The sequence below is a fragment of the Hyla sarda genome, chromosome 4, assembly GCF_029499605.1.
Source record: "Hyla sarda isolate aHylSar1 chromosome 4, aHylSar1.hap1, whole genome shotgun sequence".
Taxonomy (NCBI): domain Eukaryota; kingdom Metazoa; phylum Chordata; class Amphibia; order Anura; family Hylidae; genus Hyla; species Hyla sarda.
In genome coordinates, this window is record NC_079192.1 from 26,679,721 (window position 1) to 26,698,811 (window position 19,091).

Below are 19,091 nucleotides of genomic sequence, written 5' to 3' on the forward strand. Positions count from 1 at the left end.
TGAAACATTAATGAGCTGCATCCATTCAAAAGACCTGTGGTTTTCAATCAGGATGCCTACAGCTGTTGCATTAGTTACAGAGTGATCTCTCTCCCACCAAGCGATCGCTCCACCCATTGAAGCAGACAGGCTCCCTGTCATCAGCTGACGAGTGATGTAATGTCTCGGCCGCATTGCAACCTGGGAAAAATCTGAGACAGCAGTCATTTTGTATGCTGTTAAAAATAAATATTGGGGTGAAAATCGCAGAAGAATTGTGAGAAAACCGTCACACACAGGTACAGACACTATATTATGAACGACACTAACTTTACAGCCCCTGTAACATAATCAAATAAAAGAAATTCCTGGAATACCCCTTTAAGGGTCTCTATTCATTACCAGCAAGCAAAGATATCAGAAGATGAAGTATATCAGACAGTTGCAGGACTTATATGCTGGTTGATATAGAAGTCACATGATAATATTATACACTTACATATCTTTGCTTGAGCTGTGACGACGTCGACATAAAACAACGACCAAGATCACAATGATGACGATCAGCACTATCAAGCCTACAGTCACTCCGCCATAGACACCGGGCTTACTAATGGCTGTCTGGCATCGGTCTCCTGTGTACCAGTACTGGTCTGAGCTGTCACAACTGGAATGGGAAAACAGTGGTCAATGGTGGCTACATAGAGTATACATAATATTATGAGAATAAAATAAATATAAAGGAGAAGTGAAATCACATGAGAAATCTGAAGAACTTTTCACAGGCGACGCCATTCTATACGAGCTCCAGCTATATCTACAGGTATCAAGTTAAAGGGGTTATCCAGGAAAAAACTTATATATATATATATCAATCAATTGGCTTCATAAAGTTAAACAGATTTGTAAATTAATTCTATAAAAATAATCTTAATCCTGTCAGTACTTATGAGATGTTGAAGTTGAGTTGTTCTTTTCTGTCTAAGTGCTCTCTGATGACACCTGTCTCGGCAACTGTCCAGAGTAGAAGCAAATCCCCATAGCAAACCTCTCCTACTCTGTGCAGTTCCCGAGACGAGCAGAGATGTCAGCAGAGAGCACTGTTGCCAGACAGAAAAGAACAACTCAACTTCAGCAGCTGATAATTATTGGAAGGATTAAGATTTTTTTGATAGAAGTAATTTACAAAACTGTTTACCTTTCTGGAGCCATTTGATCTAAAAAAAAATAAAAAATAAAGTTTTTTTCCCTGGAATACCCCTTTAACCATGCATTAATATGAGTGACCATATGGACAGATCATGTTGCACATCTGATATCCCAGTCCTTACATGTATATGTGCCAAATTTAATAGTATTTAGGGTTACCAAGAAGTGCTGACAATGAAAGTTCTATATTTATGTCCCAAACCTCTCAGTCTGCTCCTTCCTTACTTATCGCCCCATCTCTCCACAGTGGCACCCTGATCCCTGATGAACAACTGTGCAGTACATCTTAAAGGGGTACTCTGCTGCTAGACATCTTATCCCCTATCCAAAGGATAGGGGATAAGATGTCTGATCCCAGGGGTCTCGCTGCTGGAGCCCCCTGAAATCTCCCGTAGCACCCTTCAGCAGTGGTCGTGACATCACGGCCACGCCCCTTGTGACGTCCTGCTACACCCCTTCCATTCATGTCTATGGGAGGGGGCGTGTCGGTCGACACGCCCCCTCCTATAGACATGAATGGAGGGGGTGTGGTGTGATGTCGCGAGGGGCGTGGCCGTGACGTCACAATCATTGCCTCCGGCAGAACACTGGAGCACCAGAGTACCCCTTTAATAAAAACTGGCCATATGGTTGTCTGTGTCATGGGACTAACATTTGTCTCCCATCCCTTACTGTCATTAATCCTATTGTCTTGACATGTTTCCCTGTTCTGATAAGCGCTTCATCAGGAAACAAGTAAAAGTTGTGGAGTGGATAGTGGCATATACATAAGGAGAGTACCGATATCCCAGCAATTTAGTGGGTGTCAGCACTTCATCTAAGATGATTGTACAAGATTTTGGGTTTTACGGAACGTCCACTTCGGCAGTTCCACCATATTGGACGACAACCCCAGCATTCAGATATATCAAGGACACATCAGCAGGAAGAGGAATAGAAGGCAGGTAAGGAGCCATACTTACTAACATTGGGGTCCTGGGTAACTGACGATGCACTGTCCCCTGTTACAGTCTATGGAAGAATGGTGCCGGACACTGCACTGGGTGACACATAGTAGAACCTTCGACGTGTTCACACCAAAGAAGTAAGGCCGCAGGTTTTCTGGAATGGACTCTTCCTCCGAGCACAGATCTAGAAAGAAAACACAAGTCAATGGAACTCCTACATTGACACCCAAACAAAACTCTACTCCATAAAGCACTGCTTCTAGAGAACAATATCTCTGTATTATGGCACCATATGGTGACACCTAAAACGGGTTGCCTAAGGTTCCACCCAATGAATAAAGGCTTAGTCGGTCTTATTTGGTAATAAAAAGTAACTTCAAACTGACCAAAGTGTATAGCCCTAAATGACCCCCAAAATGGTTTTATGGTTATTCATAGTCCATATGTAGTGCCATATTGACCATACACTCTCAAGAGACAGTATATCACTATTTTTGCCCTTCCTATTGCTGTATACACGGTTGTAAGAAATGAGGGTAGTGGCGCTGCCACCATTGGATCTGGTGATCATGGGATCGCCAGATGGATCATCATGTGACTTCATTGACTAGTCTAACTAAGCCCAACTCAGACTATAACAGACCCAGTTACAGGGAAATGAAGGATTAAAAATATCAATAAAAAAAGATAGTAAAACCCTAACATAAACAAATTATGTATTAAAATAACCATTGGACAGTGTTCATTTAACACAAACACGCCAATAAACATGCACGGTAACACCTACGGAGCTTAGTCCTGCTCTATCTTTGCTTTGTAGTGGGAAATTCTGAGCACTGAGTACAGTCTTTTTGTATCGGTGCAAAACTCGGCGTTCGTAGCGCCAGAAAAAGCTTTTGTGGTACCCATGGAGGTGACTGTTGTGGTAGTGCAGGTCAGCTGTGAGCAGTAGTTTTACAGGGATGAAAATGGTAGTGTTATATGGCGGGGCGGTGTAGCTAATCCGGTGGCCCCTCGTGAGCCCGAAAATGCTATTGTCAAATTAGTTTTCCCTGTAGATTAATGTGCATGAATAAGACCTCTGCGCGCTAAGATTATGTGAAAACAACTTGAATTCTTTACTGAAGCTTCTGTGAAAATCCAAAAGTAATGAAGTCCCTTTGGCACAGAGTTGCATGTTACAGACTTTAGAATGAATAAATAAATATTTTGTCACTGTCCCTTTAAAAGTGTTTTTTTCACACTCATATATATGTATATATATATATATATATATATATATATATATATATACACACACACACAGTGGTCCCTCAACATACGATGGTAATTCGTTCCAAACGAGCCATCGTTTGTCGAATTCATCGTATCTTGAGTGATTTGTGCAATGTAAAGTATAGGAAGCTGTACTCACCTGTCCCCGCCGCTCCGGACCAGGTCCTCACCGCTCCCGATGGTGTCCCTGCCGCTCCCGATGGTGACTCCGGGCCTCCGCTGGGCTCTCCTGGTCTTCTCCAGTCCTCTGCTGGGCTCTCCTGGTCTTCTCCGGTCCTCCGCTGTCTTCTCCGGTCCTCCGCTGTCTTCTCCGGTCCTCTGCTGTCTTCCGCAAGGCCTTGCTGGGCCTACGTAGCGACGTCATTACATCGCTGCGTACGCCGTTCCTATTGGATGACGGGACGGCGTGCGCAGCTTCGTTTTGACGTCACCAGTGAGGGCCGAGAAGACACCGGAGGACCAGCGCTGGACCCGAAGGGCACCCCGGAGCATCGTGGATGGGTAAGTAATACTTACTGCACCACATGGGGAACATTAAGCTGCTATCCGGCAGCAGCTTAAGCATTTTGCGCTGTCGGATAGCAATTAATGCGATGGCCCCAACATAAAAAAGCATCGTATGTCGATGCTGACATCGACATGCTATGGCCTCTGAGAGGCCATGGTATGTCGATTTGATCATATGTCGGGGCCATCGTATGTCGGGGGGGGTCACTGTATATATATACAGTGGTCCCCCAACATACGATGGTAATTCGTTCCAAACGACCCATCGTTTGTCGAATCCATCGTATGTTGAGGGATTTGTGCAATGTAAAAGTGCGTTAAATACTCACCTGTCCCCGCCGCTCCGGACCACGTCTTCACTGCTCCCGATGGTCTCCCAGGGGCTCCCGATGGGGTCCTGCTGCTCCGGCGTCTTCTTCTGGGTCCTCCGGCGTATTCCGCATCTTTTACCGGGGTCCGGGCCTCACTTTCTGGTGACGTTATTACGTTGTTGCGCAGGGATGGCGTGCGCAGCTACGTAATAACAACGCCGGAAAGTGAGGCCCGGACCCGGAGCAGCGGGGATAGGTAAGTGAACCTGCTGAGGCACATTACACTGCACATATCCGACAACAGCTTAAGCATTTTGCGCTGCTGGATAGCAGTTAATGCGATGGCCCTGACATATAAAAGCATTGTATGTCGATGCTGACATCGACATGTGATGGCCTCTGAGAGGCCATCGTATGTCGATTTGATCATATGTCGGGGCCATCGCATATCGGGGGTTACTGTATATATATATTTGTGGTCAGGACTTTGAACCGTGCATGGGCTTACCTGTTATCTCCTGCCAAGGCCACCTGCAAGAAACTAGATTTACCAAGACCTAACACAAACTCTACTTATAACATAGAACAGCGGTTGAGGGGTGCCTGAAAACCGCGTCGAGGGTCCGCCTATAGAGGGCATTCCCTTATGTATGGTGATGAAGAAAAGGGTGAGGAGGGTGGGTTTCGCCAACCCAGCATACGCCCAGAGGGAGGGGCCGATGGATGTTAAATAGCCAAAGCCCCTCCCACAAATTCAGCCTGATAGGCTTCCCACTTGTGGTCAGGACTTTGAACCGTGCATGGGCTTACCTGTTATCTCCTGCCAAGGCCACCTGCAAGAAACTAGATTTACCAAGACCTAACACAAACTCTACTTATAACATAGAACAGCGGTTGAGGTGTGCCTGAAAACCGCGTCGAGGGTCCGCCTATAGAGGGCAAAAATACACCACCAGTTAGGGTAATTAAGTATCATTTATTTATAATGCCAAAAATTGAAATGCCTCGTCCATTTCCCTTGAGGGATCTGGGACATAAGTGGTATATGCATCAGAACGCCACCTCCCTAACTTCTGGATGACATGTACAGGCACTTTGTGCCTGGAGGCCGCCGATGCTGCTCCTATGCGAAATGAGTGACCTGAGAAATCTCTGGGGTTGTGTCCTAAATTGCCAAGCAGCGTGCGGACATGCGATGTGAAAAGAGAAGTGGTAAGAGCACCCCCACCGAAAGGCAACAGTGGCGACTCCGGAGGCTTATCATGGAGGAACTCGACCAGTTGTGCCAACACCGCCACCGGGCACCAGTTGTTGCCTGAAGGAAAATACTTAACCACCGCCCCCCACCTACAAGTTTTTGTGACAGACAGTGAAACTTCGAACCAAGAACCCTGCCACCTTAAATGAGCCTTCTGTGGATGTGTCGCTCCCCGCCTGACACATGAAAATTCACCCGGCCGGAGGAAGCCATAGAAGGCTAGATAAATGGCAGATTTGATTATCAGACTGCGCTCGAAGCCAAACGGGTTATTGGCTAATGCGTCAGACATGGCTCGGAACAGCTCGCCGCTGATCGGTTTCCTGAGAGTTGGCGCTGTGGTGCTACGAGCCACTACCCCTCTGAGCGCAGCCTTGACAGCCTGAGATGATAGGATAGATAGCCTGTCTGGGTGGGATAAAGAAATGAAATGCTGAATGCCCGAAAGGTAAGATTTGATAGTGCTATGAGACAGGTGCAGAGAAGAGTGGCAGAAACCGATGAAAGATAGAATGATAGTGGTGTCGTAAGAAAAGGGGATGCTATGTTGCGACAGATATGACCTGAAGGTGTCGTGTGCTGCATGATAGGCCTTTCTGGTATTGGGGGCTAAGGCGTCCGACATTAACTCCCGGGCCACCTGTGTGTAATAATTCAGTCCAAGATTAATTGTGCCAGGCAAGGGGGTTGTGTTCCTACTGCGTCTGCTTGCGGAGCCACCTGTGAAAAGAGATGGAAATTAGCCCTGGACAGTGCATCTGCGGCCGTGTTGTCTACCCCCGGTATGTGTCTGGCTACAAAATTGAAGTTGTGTTGTAAGGACACCCAGACTAGTCTGCGCATGAATGACATGACAGTAGCAGGCCCGGAACTGCCCTTGTTGACTATGGCAACTGTCGCCTGATTGTCACACTGAAACTCCACCGTCTGCCCTGACCACTTGTCGCCCCATGTCACTGCAGCTGCTACAATGGGGAAAACCTCAAAAAGTGCCGAAGTGCTGCTGAAGCCTGCCAGAGCCAATACCTGCTTGGACCATTGGCCCGCCATCCACCTGCTGCCCCACACTGCACCATAACCGATGGAAGATGACGCATCGGTGCAGATCTTGGGGGACAACTCGGAGGCTGGCAGGAGAAACATAGCCGTCCCATTCCATTGTGCCATGAACCTATCCCACATGTTCAGGTCAGCCAGGGCTTGGCAATCCAACCAAACCCTACTGTGTTGATGAGGGACACCATGCAGCAAAGACAATATTCTGGATACGAACACTCTGCCCTGCGGGATTGCTCGCATAGCAAATGCCAGCATTCCCAGCAAGCTCTGCAACTCGCCCTTGGTCGTGACCTGGGAGACCGTGTACTTGTGGATAGTGTCTCTGATACGGTTGAGTTTGTCAGTGGGCAAGCTGACTTGCATTGCGACTGAATCTAGGATTACTCCCAGAAAGGTGAGACACTTAGTTGGACCGACCGTTTTCTTGGGAGACACTGGCACCCCAATATCAGTGAACAGTTTCAGCAATCTGACCAACTGGTCCGGCTCTTCCCTCGGGCGACTGAGCAGAAGAAAGTCATCCAGATAATGGATGACCTGGCTGCATCCAGAGACATTAACCAGCAGCCAGTGCAATGCCTGGGCCAGTTGGTCAAACAGCCACGGGCTGCTCTTGCATCCGAAAGTCAACTTGGAAGCAAAATAATATGCCCCCTGCCATTTGAGCCCAAACCATTGCCACTGGTCCCTGTGCAATGGCAGCAACTTGAAGGCGTCAGTGATATCCGCCTTCGCCATCCAAGTCCCTGGGCCGAGCGCCAAGATGACCTGAATAGCCTGGTCTATGGAAGAATAATGCATGCTAAACTCCTCGGATGGAATGAGAGAGTTGATACTGGGGACAAGTGACCCATGAGGAGCCGACAAGTCAAATATCAGTCTCTTTTTCCCATTGAACTTGCCTGTTACCACCCCTACCGGACTGACCCTCCAAGACCTGAATGGAGAAACTAACAAGGGGCCAATCATATAACCTTTCATTAGCTCAGCATTTATTAATTCAGTGACAACAGCGGGATCGTTTACGGCAGACAGCAGATTGTCGCATTCAAATGTGGCCTGCGGCAGTGTGACCATGCCGGCGTGGAAGCCTCTATCAAAACTATTGATCAACCATTGGACCCAATCTGGGTCCGGGTGATCCGCGAGCAGAGCGGCCAGGACTGGGGTACGTACCCCGCCTAGTCATGCTGGCCCTTTCTGCCTACATGCAGAGCCCGGATGTGCCCTGAAGCAGTAGAAGCAGACGTGTAATAACCTGCAATTGCTGAAGTTGCACGAAGACATGTTATAGTTGTTACAAATTTGTGAGCCTCCGAGATAGTGTACTGGACGGCCCAACTTATGCACGGAAGGTGCGGACCTGCTGAAACTGTCCGTGGAAGTGGACGGTCTGGTGGCGCCCTGCTCGCCCTGTTGAGCCAGCCCTACACACCACGCTGTAGTATGCGTGATTGATTGACAGGCGGCACATGCGGGGAATTTGAGATTTGCGAAGTGGCTGCAGAACATCTGTGAATCTTCGATGCTCCAGTCCGTGAGGTACCCATCTTGGCTGAAGGCCCCCCGCTGCCATGGCTGAGAAACTTCTATGATAATCGTAGAAATGGGTGCCACCGTATTTGTATGCGTATTCAGTAACCCTCAGCAAATACAGGTCGAGCTCCTCTCTGTGCTCCGGCCTGGCTGAGCATATCACCTCCCTGTATTTGCTGAAGGCAATCACAAACTCGTGGATATTTAGCTTCCGTTTCAGCCTGGTGTCCTTACTCTTAAGGACAACAGATAAGTCAGCGCACGCTACCGTTCTAGTGTCCTCAACGTCGAAGGCAGATAGCAACAGGGCCGCCAAATTGATGTCCTTCCCTTCCAGTATGTCTTTTCTCAGGGCCGCTGGGACAAAATGGACTGGTGACACCCTTGGTGGCCCAGAGCGCCTACCTGGGTTGCCTACCGTAACAGGGGCAGACATCTGTGTAGGCGTTGGTGCCTGCAATGCTGCTGAAGCTGGAGGCCCCTGAATGCCCCTTCTCTCCAGAGAATCCAGCCTGCCCAACATGGAAGTCATCATTGCATGCAGTTCAGAGAGGGTGGACTGGCCCGAGGTCCCCTCCTGACTGTCGCCAGCCCCCTGATCCGCCATGAGGAGTTTGTACAACTCTGCTTTTCGGGCGGTTGCTGGAAATGGAATTGCTCTCTTGCGCAACTCCTCCATCAATTTGGGGATCGTCCAAGCCCTGTAAGCTGCAGAGGAGGGCGTCCCTCGCACGGAGCTTCTAGCTGGTGTATCAGGGATGGACATCGGGTCCTCTATGTCTGACACGTGAGACATGACCTGTCCGGGCCGTAACGGGTGACGGGGAAACAAAACGGTAATCGTGAGTCACCAGATATGAGAAACGTGTACCCCCCTTGCTGAGTACTGACTGACCTTACCACCACTGTAACACAACAGTAAGACGTCTGAAACGAACAGCAAATCGACTGAAACCCTGCAAACAACCGAATACATACTTAATGTTAGCTTACAGCTGCAGACTGCCCGTGCAATGTGGCCGAACCCAAGAGTGCTGACCGTAGTGCCAGTGCGACCCAGAGTACCACCTGAATAGTTTGAAACCAGGCCTGACCGTGTGTCTGTCCGAGAATGTGTGCATGAGGCGTATAGTCATGAATAATTAAACCGTGCACACCTCCTGACTGCGAGTCAAGATTACAGTGTGCACCGTTTCTAACTAACTAGCGATGGCTCTGAAGACGTGTCAGCAACCACCGCAGGCAAGTGGTCACCCTTGAAGAAGAGTCAAGATCGCAGTGACCACTACCCGTGTAAACGAAATGCTCTGTATGCGTGACAGTATCCATGACGCCTTGAACCCTATCTGACATGTCGAGTCAGATATACAGTGATTCAGGGCCTATGTGTAACAGCAGTAGTGCGTAACATTAACTAATGTAACAGGAGTATTAAGCATTTGACTGAAATGACGTGAACTAGCGTCTGCTAGCGAAAGTGATGACCACCCTGAAACGTGAATAAATAACATGAACAACCGCCGTACGGTTGGTACTGACCGTAGCCAAGTTTGCAATGACCAGGAACGTAACGACCACCTAACTGGATACAGCCCACCTAATCTGCAAGAGAAACTAACAGTGTACTAACCATATGGTTTACACGCCACCTACCACCTCTGACCCATACATGCTGACCCCCCCTAGCCCCCCCCTCCTATGCCTGAAACTACCCCAACCCCACTAATTACTTGACCACCCCAAGCTTCTGACCCGGTACCCCGATATGCATGACCACCCCCCCCCCTAAACCGAAGCCACAGTAATATGATTATCGTATTATAACTTTACAAGCTGCCCCTTGTCTGCGACAGTGCATGTGTCAGGAACTGTGGCCTGACACCGGTGCACCATGAGCCAGCCCCTTATTACTGCATGGTACCAATACACTCTGTAAGCCTAACACATTTCCTCACACACACATTTTTTTTTTTTGCGCCACCTGCTGGCCATCCGTGGAGCTATACCGCCGGCTCACTGGCATGCTGTGACTCCGCCCGTTCAGAGCCCCGTGTTACACGTGAGACGCCGGCACAGGGAGACCCACGTGGGTAGCGTCTCCCCGCGCCTGCCATGCCGCCAGCTGCCGCTGGATCCAGAGGCCGTGTTTACTGCGGCCAGCCCAGGCACGCGCTGCACCGACGGACCGCCGCCAACATAACACGCTGGGTGCCGGAGCCTGCCCGCCAAACGAGGGGAGCAAATAGCAACAGACCAGGGCCCCAGTAAAGGAACCTGCCGGTCACCCGGCACTTACCTGCACCACCACACATCTGACCCAGCGTACGCAACGAAAGAACCCCCGCAATTTCGCCAACCCAGCATACGCCCAGAGGGAGGGGCCGATGAATTTTAAATAGCCAAAGCCCCTCCCACAAATTCAGCCTGATAGGCTTCCCACATATATATATATATATATATATATATATATATATGTATATATATATATATATATATATATACATAAAAGCAAAAGGATTCTGCAGCACTCCGTAGAAGGTGAAAAAAAAGATGAGTATTTTATTCCATCAGACCAGTGCAACGTTTCGGTCCCCAATTGCGGCCATTTTCAAGCATGCTCTTTTTTTCACCTACTACGGAGTGCTGCAGAATCCTTTTGCTTTTGTCTACAGTGCCTGGGACCGGGCTTTTGTCTGCTTGCACCCCCCTGCATTTTGTATACTCCTGGAGTGCGGCTCCGCCACTACTTTGCATATATATATATATATATATATATATATATATATATAGGCCCTCATTTACTATTGCAAACCGTGATATGTGTTGTCGGGTTGTGCACCAGATTCTGGCGCATTTCCCCAGAATTTCTGTCTGAGCCAGAATTTGCGCCAGAATTGAAAAAAATTTGTGGATTTGAGCTGAGGAAAACACCACAGATCAGAGCATGTGTAAAAAAGCAAAATGTAGGGAAAGTGGAAAATGTAGGGAAACCTTAGTAAATACCATGGAAAATAAATTGTAGGGCATTAAAACCCACAAAGAAACCTACACTCCATTCTTAGTAAACAAGAGCCATACTGTATATATATATATATATATATATATATATATATATATATATATAAGAAATTTGTGGAGCAGCACTCCCAGGTAAAAGTAGAAAAAAGTAAATGGGTGCAGGCGGTCTCAGGGATCCCGGTCCTGGATCCAAAACTTGTAGGTATAATAGAAGGCAACTGCAGCACACCAACTTAAAGTGCAAGGAAGTGATTTATTCCAGAAAATACAGGCAACGTTTCTGTGGCCTCACACCACCATTTTCAAGCTTGAAAATGGTGGTGTGAGGCCACAGAAACGTTGCCTGTATTTTCTGGAATAAATCACTTCCTTGCACTTTAAGTTGGTGTGCTGCAGTTGCCTTCTATTATACCTATATATATATATATATATATATATATATATATAGTAGTAATATGCAGCACACCGGAGTAAACTTAAAGTGCTTTATTCCATGCTGTACATAAGTGACGTTTCGCCAGCCTCACGCCAGCTTTCTCACTTGAGAAAGCATAGAGAAAGGCTTTTATTGATAAGCCGAAACGTCGCTTTCACAGATGAGTGAATAAACCACTATTTCATGTGACTTTGGAGTGCCGCTTCTACTTCTTTGAGGATATTTCATTGGGGGTCGGTCTGCCCCTGAAGCTGAGCACCCAGACGGATCTGGAATCCTGCATCACGGTGCTTCTTCCTTCTTTTTCTTTATATATATATATATATATATATATATATATATGTATATATATATATATATATATATATATATATATATATACTGAGTAGAAAGTATGTAGTGTGCATAAATAAAGCTGCAAGTGTAGAAGCAGTTGCAGACAGTATACAGACAGGATACAGTACATTAGCTTTCATTTTTACTGTGGAGGCCTACACAGGTTGTCAGGTTAAAATACTTTTACTTTTTACTCATAGGTTTTGCATGGCCAACTCTGTGTGCAGAGTATAAGAGCCACACAGTACTAACTCCGATGGTTGGTCGCCGAAGAGATTAGCGTACGCAGAGGCGCCCTTGTTCATCTCTCTTCTCCTCTAGCTAAAACAATACTCTTTTTTTAAACTGCATGGACTGGAGATGACCATGTGGGCAGTATTTTGTGATCACTGCACACGTAGCCAGGATTAGTCTTAGATGGAACAGTGACTAAGATGATGGAACAGGACAGTGACTTCCTTGAGGGAGGCTTGGTTATGAACAGGCTACACTGTAACTCTTTTTGGCCTAGGTGTATGTAAGCCTAGCAAGAGAAGAGCTCTCTGGCACAGGAGGCTGGCTGGACTAGGGACTACTTCTAGAAGTTTCTGTTTAGAAATAGGCGGGAAGACACATTTGACCAAGGCATCATTCATCTGATATATGCAGATCTTTAAAGGGGTACTCCACTTCCCCATCATTTGGAACATTTTGTTCCGACAGCTGGGTGTGGGCTGCGGAGGTCGTGTGGTTATGGCCACGTCCCCTCAATGCAAGTCTATGGGAGGGGGGGTGGTGGCTGCCATGCCCCTCCCATAGACTTGCATTGAGGGGGCATGGTGTGACATAATGAGGGGCGTGGCCTTGCAACAAAATGTTCCGAACAAACAGTGGGGCAGTGGAGTACCCCTTTAACCCATGTACTCACATTAGACCTCAGCATATGCTATTAATGCAAGGTATAAAACAATGTTGAAAATAATTACCTTTATACAACATAGAGTTTAATACAATTTGCAGAAGGTTTTCTCACAACCACACAACAACTTCATATGTGTGGTGACAGAAACACAGGTACTGGGACGAGAGTACCTGTAAAACCATTCAGTCTGTCAGAACTTTGCTAAAAGTTTATTACAGCATGAACTCAAATTTTGGGCATTGGACTCGATAGAACCTGCTAAAAATACAGCCACATGACACAAAGGAGAAGGAGGAAGGATCACATGACCTCAGGGAATCCCATAATTCCGTCAAGTTGATAAGGAGACAGTTTACAAGTGATGTCAGAGGCACTATAAAAGCCTATGCACATACTATTTTAGAGATTTAGGTGAAGGTGAAGATCTCTGTGAGGGACAATGAGCAGTGAACAACACAGAAAGCATTCTCCATTTGTTTTTGATTTATGTGTGTCAGGTTTATTTCTGAGACACTAATTGTTGTGAAAAAGCTGTATAGAGGGATTTGTGTCCCTTTTGATCACTATGATGTAAATTTTTGTGCTGCTTCAAAAAAAGAAATATTTTTGGACCATGTGGAAAAAGCCATTGCTTCTTTTAATACCTCTGTGTACATATAAACACTGCCTCCAAAAATGGCTAACTTTTCAATTATTTTTTTTTTTTTAAATGCATAAAAATACACTAGTGCATTACGTTTTTATACAGTCTGTTATTCACCAACGGGTACAATTAGTAAAATTACGGATCCTGCACTCAGATCCGACACTAGATATCAGTAACATGACTTTTGGATATTTCTTTATCTTTTAGTTGTTACCTGGTAAACTGATATCTTCCCTGTTGACTGTTGTTTTGGAGACATTGAAGCATAATCTATCTGTAACAGAAAATACTCATCATTCAATTATGAATAGATGGATATGAGAGATATAGATAGATAGATATGAGATAGATAGATATGAGATAGATATGAGATAGATATGAGATAGATAGATAGATATGAGATAGATAGATATGAGATAGATATGAGATAGATATGAGATAGATAGATATGAGATAGATATGAGATAGATAGATATGAGATAGATAGATATGAGATAGATATGAGATAGATATGAGATAGATATGAGATAGATAGATAGATATGAGATAGATAGATATGAGATAGATAGATATGAGATAGATAGATAGATAGATAGATAGATATGAGATAGATATGAGATAGATAGATATGAGATAGATAGATATGAGATAGATAGATATGAGATAGATATGAGATAGATATGAGATAGATAGATATGAGATAGATAGATATGAGATAGATAGATATGAGATAGATAGATAGATAGATAGATAGATAGATAGATAGATAGATAGATATGAGATAGATATGAGATAGATAGATATGAGATAGATAGATATGAGATAGATAGATATGAGATAGATATGAGATAGATATGAGATAGATAGATATGAGATAGATATGAGATAGATAGATATGAGATAGATAGATATGAGATAGATAGATAGATAGATAGATAGATAGATAGATAGATAGATATGAGATAGATAGATATGAGATAGATAGATATATAGATATGAGATAGATAGATATGAGATAGATATGAGATAGATATGAGATAGATAGATATGAGATAGATAGATATGAGATAGATATGAGATAGATATGAGATAGATATGAGATAGATAGATATGAGATAGATATGAGATAGATAGTTAGATAGATAGATAGATAGATAGATAGATATGAGATAGATAGTTAGATAGATAGATAGATAGATAGATAGATAGATAGATAGATTGGAGATAGATAGATAGATAGATAGATATGAGATAGATAGATAGATAGATAGTAATCCAAAGAGAAACAGCACTCCCTTGAGCTCAATATCTGTGGGTGCACGCAGAACCAGACCTTGCTCAGGGGTCCCAATTCACAGAAAGCAGCACACAGGTCCAATATGGTGAAAAAGAAAAAACTTTATTCCATCATGTGAATGTCATACAGCGACGTTTCTGCCGGCTCTCCCAGCATTTCTCAAGCTCAGAACCCTCGTTCTGAAACTACACATTTCCGGCGCATATGCACCGTAGAATCCCTCCACGCTGATTTACATATACATAGCGGTGAGTGGGGATTCCCTTATAGCCTGCAAGTATTGATTTTAATTGTTTTGAATACATGTGCACATATGTTCTGAGACTGCAATCAGAACCTTATTAAGGATATAATAGAACGGTGTGTTATCACTACACTATGTAGGGGAATATTATATACGGTTATAATGAGCACGTGTTTATGTATACTATGGATTGTATGATGTATACCTTACTTTGTGTATTTTATGTTTTTCACTGATTTTTTTGTAATTGACTTTGTAATTGTTGCCATTATAAAATGGGTGATTTGGAACACTTGTATGAGCTTGAGAAATGCTGGGAGAGCCAGCAGAAACGTCGCTGTATGACATTCACATGATGGAATAAAGTTTTTTCTTTTTCACCATATTGGACCTGTGTGCTGGGGATTTATATGAACTTTCTTAGATAGATAGATAGATAGATAGATAGATATGAGATATATAGATAGAAAGATATGAGATAGATAGATATGAGATAGATAGATATATAGATATGAGATAGATAGATATGAGGTAGATAGATAGAAAGATATGAGATAGATAGATAGATATGAGATAGATATGAGATAGATAGATATGAGATAGATAGATATGAGATAGATAGATAGATAGATATGAGATAGATTGATAGATAGATATGAGATAGATAGATAGATAGATAGATATGAGATAGATAGATAGATAGATAGATAGATATGAGATAGATAGATAGATAGATATGAGATAGATAGATTGATATGAGATAGATAGATATGAGATAGATAGATATGAGATAGATAGATAGATAGATAGATATGAGATAGATAGATAGATAGATAGATAGATAGATAGATATGAGATAGATGATAGATATGAGATAGATAGATATGAGATAGATGATAGATAGATATGAGATAGATAGATAGATAGATATGAGATAGATAGATAGATAGATAGATATGAGATAGATAGATAGATAGATAGATATGAGATAGATAGATATGAGATAGATAGATAGATGTGAGATAGATAGATAGATAGATAGATAGATATGAGATAGATAGATAGATATGAGATAGATAGATAGATATGCGATAGATAGATAGATAGATAGATAGATATGAGATAGATGATAGATATGAGATAGATAGATATGAGATAGATGATAGATAGATATGAGATAGATAGATAGATAGATAGATATGAGATAGATAGATAGATAGATAGATAGATATGAGATAGATAGATAGATATGAGATAGATAGATATGAGATAGATATGAGATAGATAGATAGATATGAGATAGATAGATAGATAGATAGATAGATAGATATGAGATAGATAGATAGATAGATAGATATGAGATAGATAGATTGATATGAGATAGATTGATAGATAGATATGAGATAGATAGATATGAGATAGATATGAGATAGATAGATATGATATAGATGATAGATAGATATGAGATAGATAGATAGATATGAGATAGATAGATAGATAGATAGATAGATATGAGATAGATAGATAGATAGATAGATAGATATGAGATAGATAGATTGATATGAGATAGATAGATAGATAGATATGAGATAGATAGATATGAGATAGATATGAGATAGATAGATATGATATAGATGATAGATAGATATGAGATAGATAGATAGATAGATAGATATGAGATAGATAGATAGATAGATAGATATGAGATAGATGATAGATATGAGATAGATAGATATGAGATAGATGATAGATAGATATGAGATAGATAGATAGATATGAGATAGATAGATAGATAGATAGATATGAGATAGATAGATATGAGATAGATAGATAGATAGATAGATAGATAGATATAAGATAGATAGATAGATATGAGATAGATAGATAGATAGATATGCGATAGATAGATAGATAGATAGATAGATAGATATGAGATAGATGATAGATATGAGATAGATAGATATGAGATAGATGATAGATAGATATGAGATAGATAGATAGATAGATAGATAGATATGAGATAGATAGATAGATAGATATGAGATAGATAGATAGATAGATACTCAAACAAAGCAAAAGGTGCAGCACTCCAATTCCGGTAGAAAAAGATTTGTGTATTTATTCACCACATCTCAAAAATACAGCAACGTTTCAGCTCAACAATAGAGCCTTTCTCAAGCTTAGTGACAACTGCTAGGTAGGGGGTTTTTATACCCAATCAAGTGTGTACAATCAACAAATAATTAAAACAATCCAAAGTGTATAATCCATAATCAATACAGTGCAGTGCATTAATAAAGTGCTCATTCAAAATATCACAAAGAGTACTATTACAGTACATAAAGTGCTGGATGATTAAAAGCATATACATAGAAAAAAATGCTTGAAACTCTAGACTCGTAGTTAATAACATAATTAGTAATATGCGAAACATCTGTAGTAAACATGATTGTATATTATAGTCGCATGGAAGAACTCACCCGCTCTGTATGTCTAATGGCGCTGACGGCTTGTGGTGTTCGGCTGTGCGCATGCGCCAACCTCCTGACGCGGCCGGCTCGTACTAACTCGCCGGACGCATGCGTCAGAAACCAAAACAAACGAGTCATGTGCCGAAGCACATGACTTGTATGTCAGCTGACCCGTTGCCTCGGATACCTCCGACGCAACAAGCTATCGCAGATGTCCGAAACGGGAGATTTATAATGGGTACATAGGATAACATGTGGTGGATGTGACATTACTGGTATGAGGCATCACTAGTGCGTAATATTAACAAGTTAATACTTGAATATAACTAATACTAAATGGTGCATGGTATAACACCTGTGCAAAAATCCTCAAGATTAAATACATAGAAGTTCTGTGAGCATACATTATAGTGTTATTCTGTGTAATTATATAAGGATTCAATTGAATCTAGAGTGTATATCATCCATACAAAGGGTCATATAGGAAAAGGACACCAAGGGATGGTCAGGGATTCTCTGGGTCAAAACAAAATGAAAAAGTAATAAATGAAGAAAATGTAATAAATATATGAAAAGAAAAAATAAACAAATAAATAGAAATAGAAATAAACACCATCATCAAATAAAATTTTTTTTTTTTAAAAATTAAACAAAATTAAATAAAGAAACAAATAATTAAATAAAGTACATATTGTGGTCACATGATCACCAACTGAAGGCAAATCTATCTTTGTTTTTAGATAGATAGATAGATAGATATGAGATAGATAGATAGATAGATGTGAGATAGATAGATATGAGATAGATAGATAGATATGAGATAGATAGATAGATAGATATGAGCTAGATAGATAGATATGAGCTAGATAGATAGGATATATATAATGTGGCCAGGAAAGCTCTGTAATGAGGACCCCCCTATATTTGTTACCTGTCCCATTAGATGAGCACTGCAGTCCATTTAAGGTGGCACGTAAACGATCCTCTGCCTCTATTGTTTCTTCATAACACTTCCTATAGTCCACCTTCAGCAGAACCTCGTGCTCCACAATAATACTGCCTTGTCTGATGGAGACAGAAGACGAGATCAATAAACCTGCCTGGGGGGTACATGACATATAATCAGGGTGTCCATATCCCCCCACTGACACCACCTGAACTCTCAGTTTAGGATCTGGACCAAGTGATGGCGCTGACAACATATGAGAAGCCCAAACAATGGTAACTCACCGAAAGGAGACGATTCTTATCTCTTTGAACCAGGGCAGTGTCTCCTTATACACGGCCTTCATCTGCATAATAGAAGAGATCTTATACAGAACACATTGGAATCTCCTGACCAGTCTTATATACTCATCTACTTTGTGAGTCAGTACTATTTGTTAAAGGGGTACTCCGGTGGGGGGAAAAAAAAAAAAATTAAATTAACTGGTGCCAGAAAGTTAAACAGATTTGTAAATGACTTCTTTTAAAAAATCTTAATCCTTCCAGTACTTATCAGCTGCCGTATGATCCACAGGAAGTTCTTTTCTTTTTTGAATTTCTTTTCTGTCTGACCACAGTGCTCTCTGCTGACACCTCTGTCCATTTTAGGAACTGTCCAGAATAGGAGAAAATCCCCATAGCAAACCTATCCTGCTCTGGACAGTTCCTAAAATGGA

At 42.7% G+C, this 19,091-nt stretch overlaps 1 protein-coding gene across 1 annotated transcript in view; it reads right to left on the reverse strand.

Annotated features, from left to right (window-relative positions):
- The window catches only part of LOC130367333 (mucin-2-like), a 46,086-nt gene that overhangs the window by 7,508 nt on the left and 19,487 nt on the right, over positions 1-19,091 (reverse strand). Inside the window, exons 6-10 of the mRNA XM_056569743.1 lie at positions 18,661-18,722; positions 18,362-18,495; positions 13,633-13,692; positions 2,151-2,319; positions 479-646 (exon numbers count right to left, since the gene is read on the reverse strand). Of these exons, the coding sequence (XP_056425718.1) occupies positions 479-646; positions 2,151-2,319; positions 13,633-13,692; positions 18,362-18,495; positions 18,661-18,722 (593 nt within the window). The remainder of the gene's footprint in view (positions 1-478; positions 647-2,150; positions 2,320-13,632; positions 13,693-18,361; positions 18,496-18,660; positions 18,723-19,091) is intronic.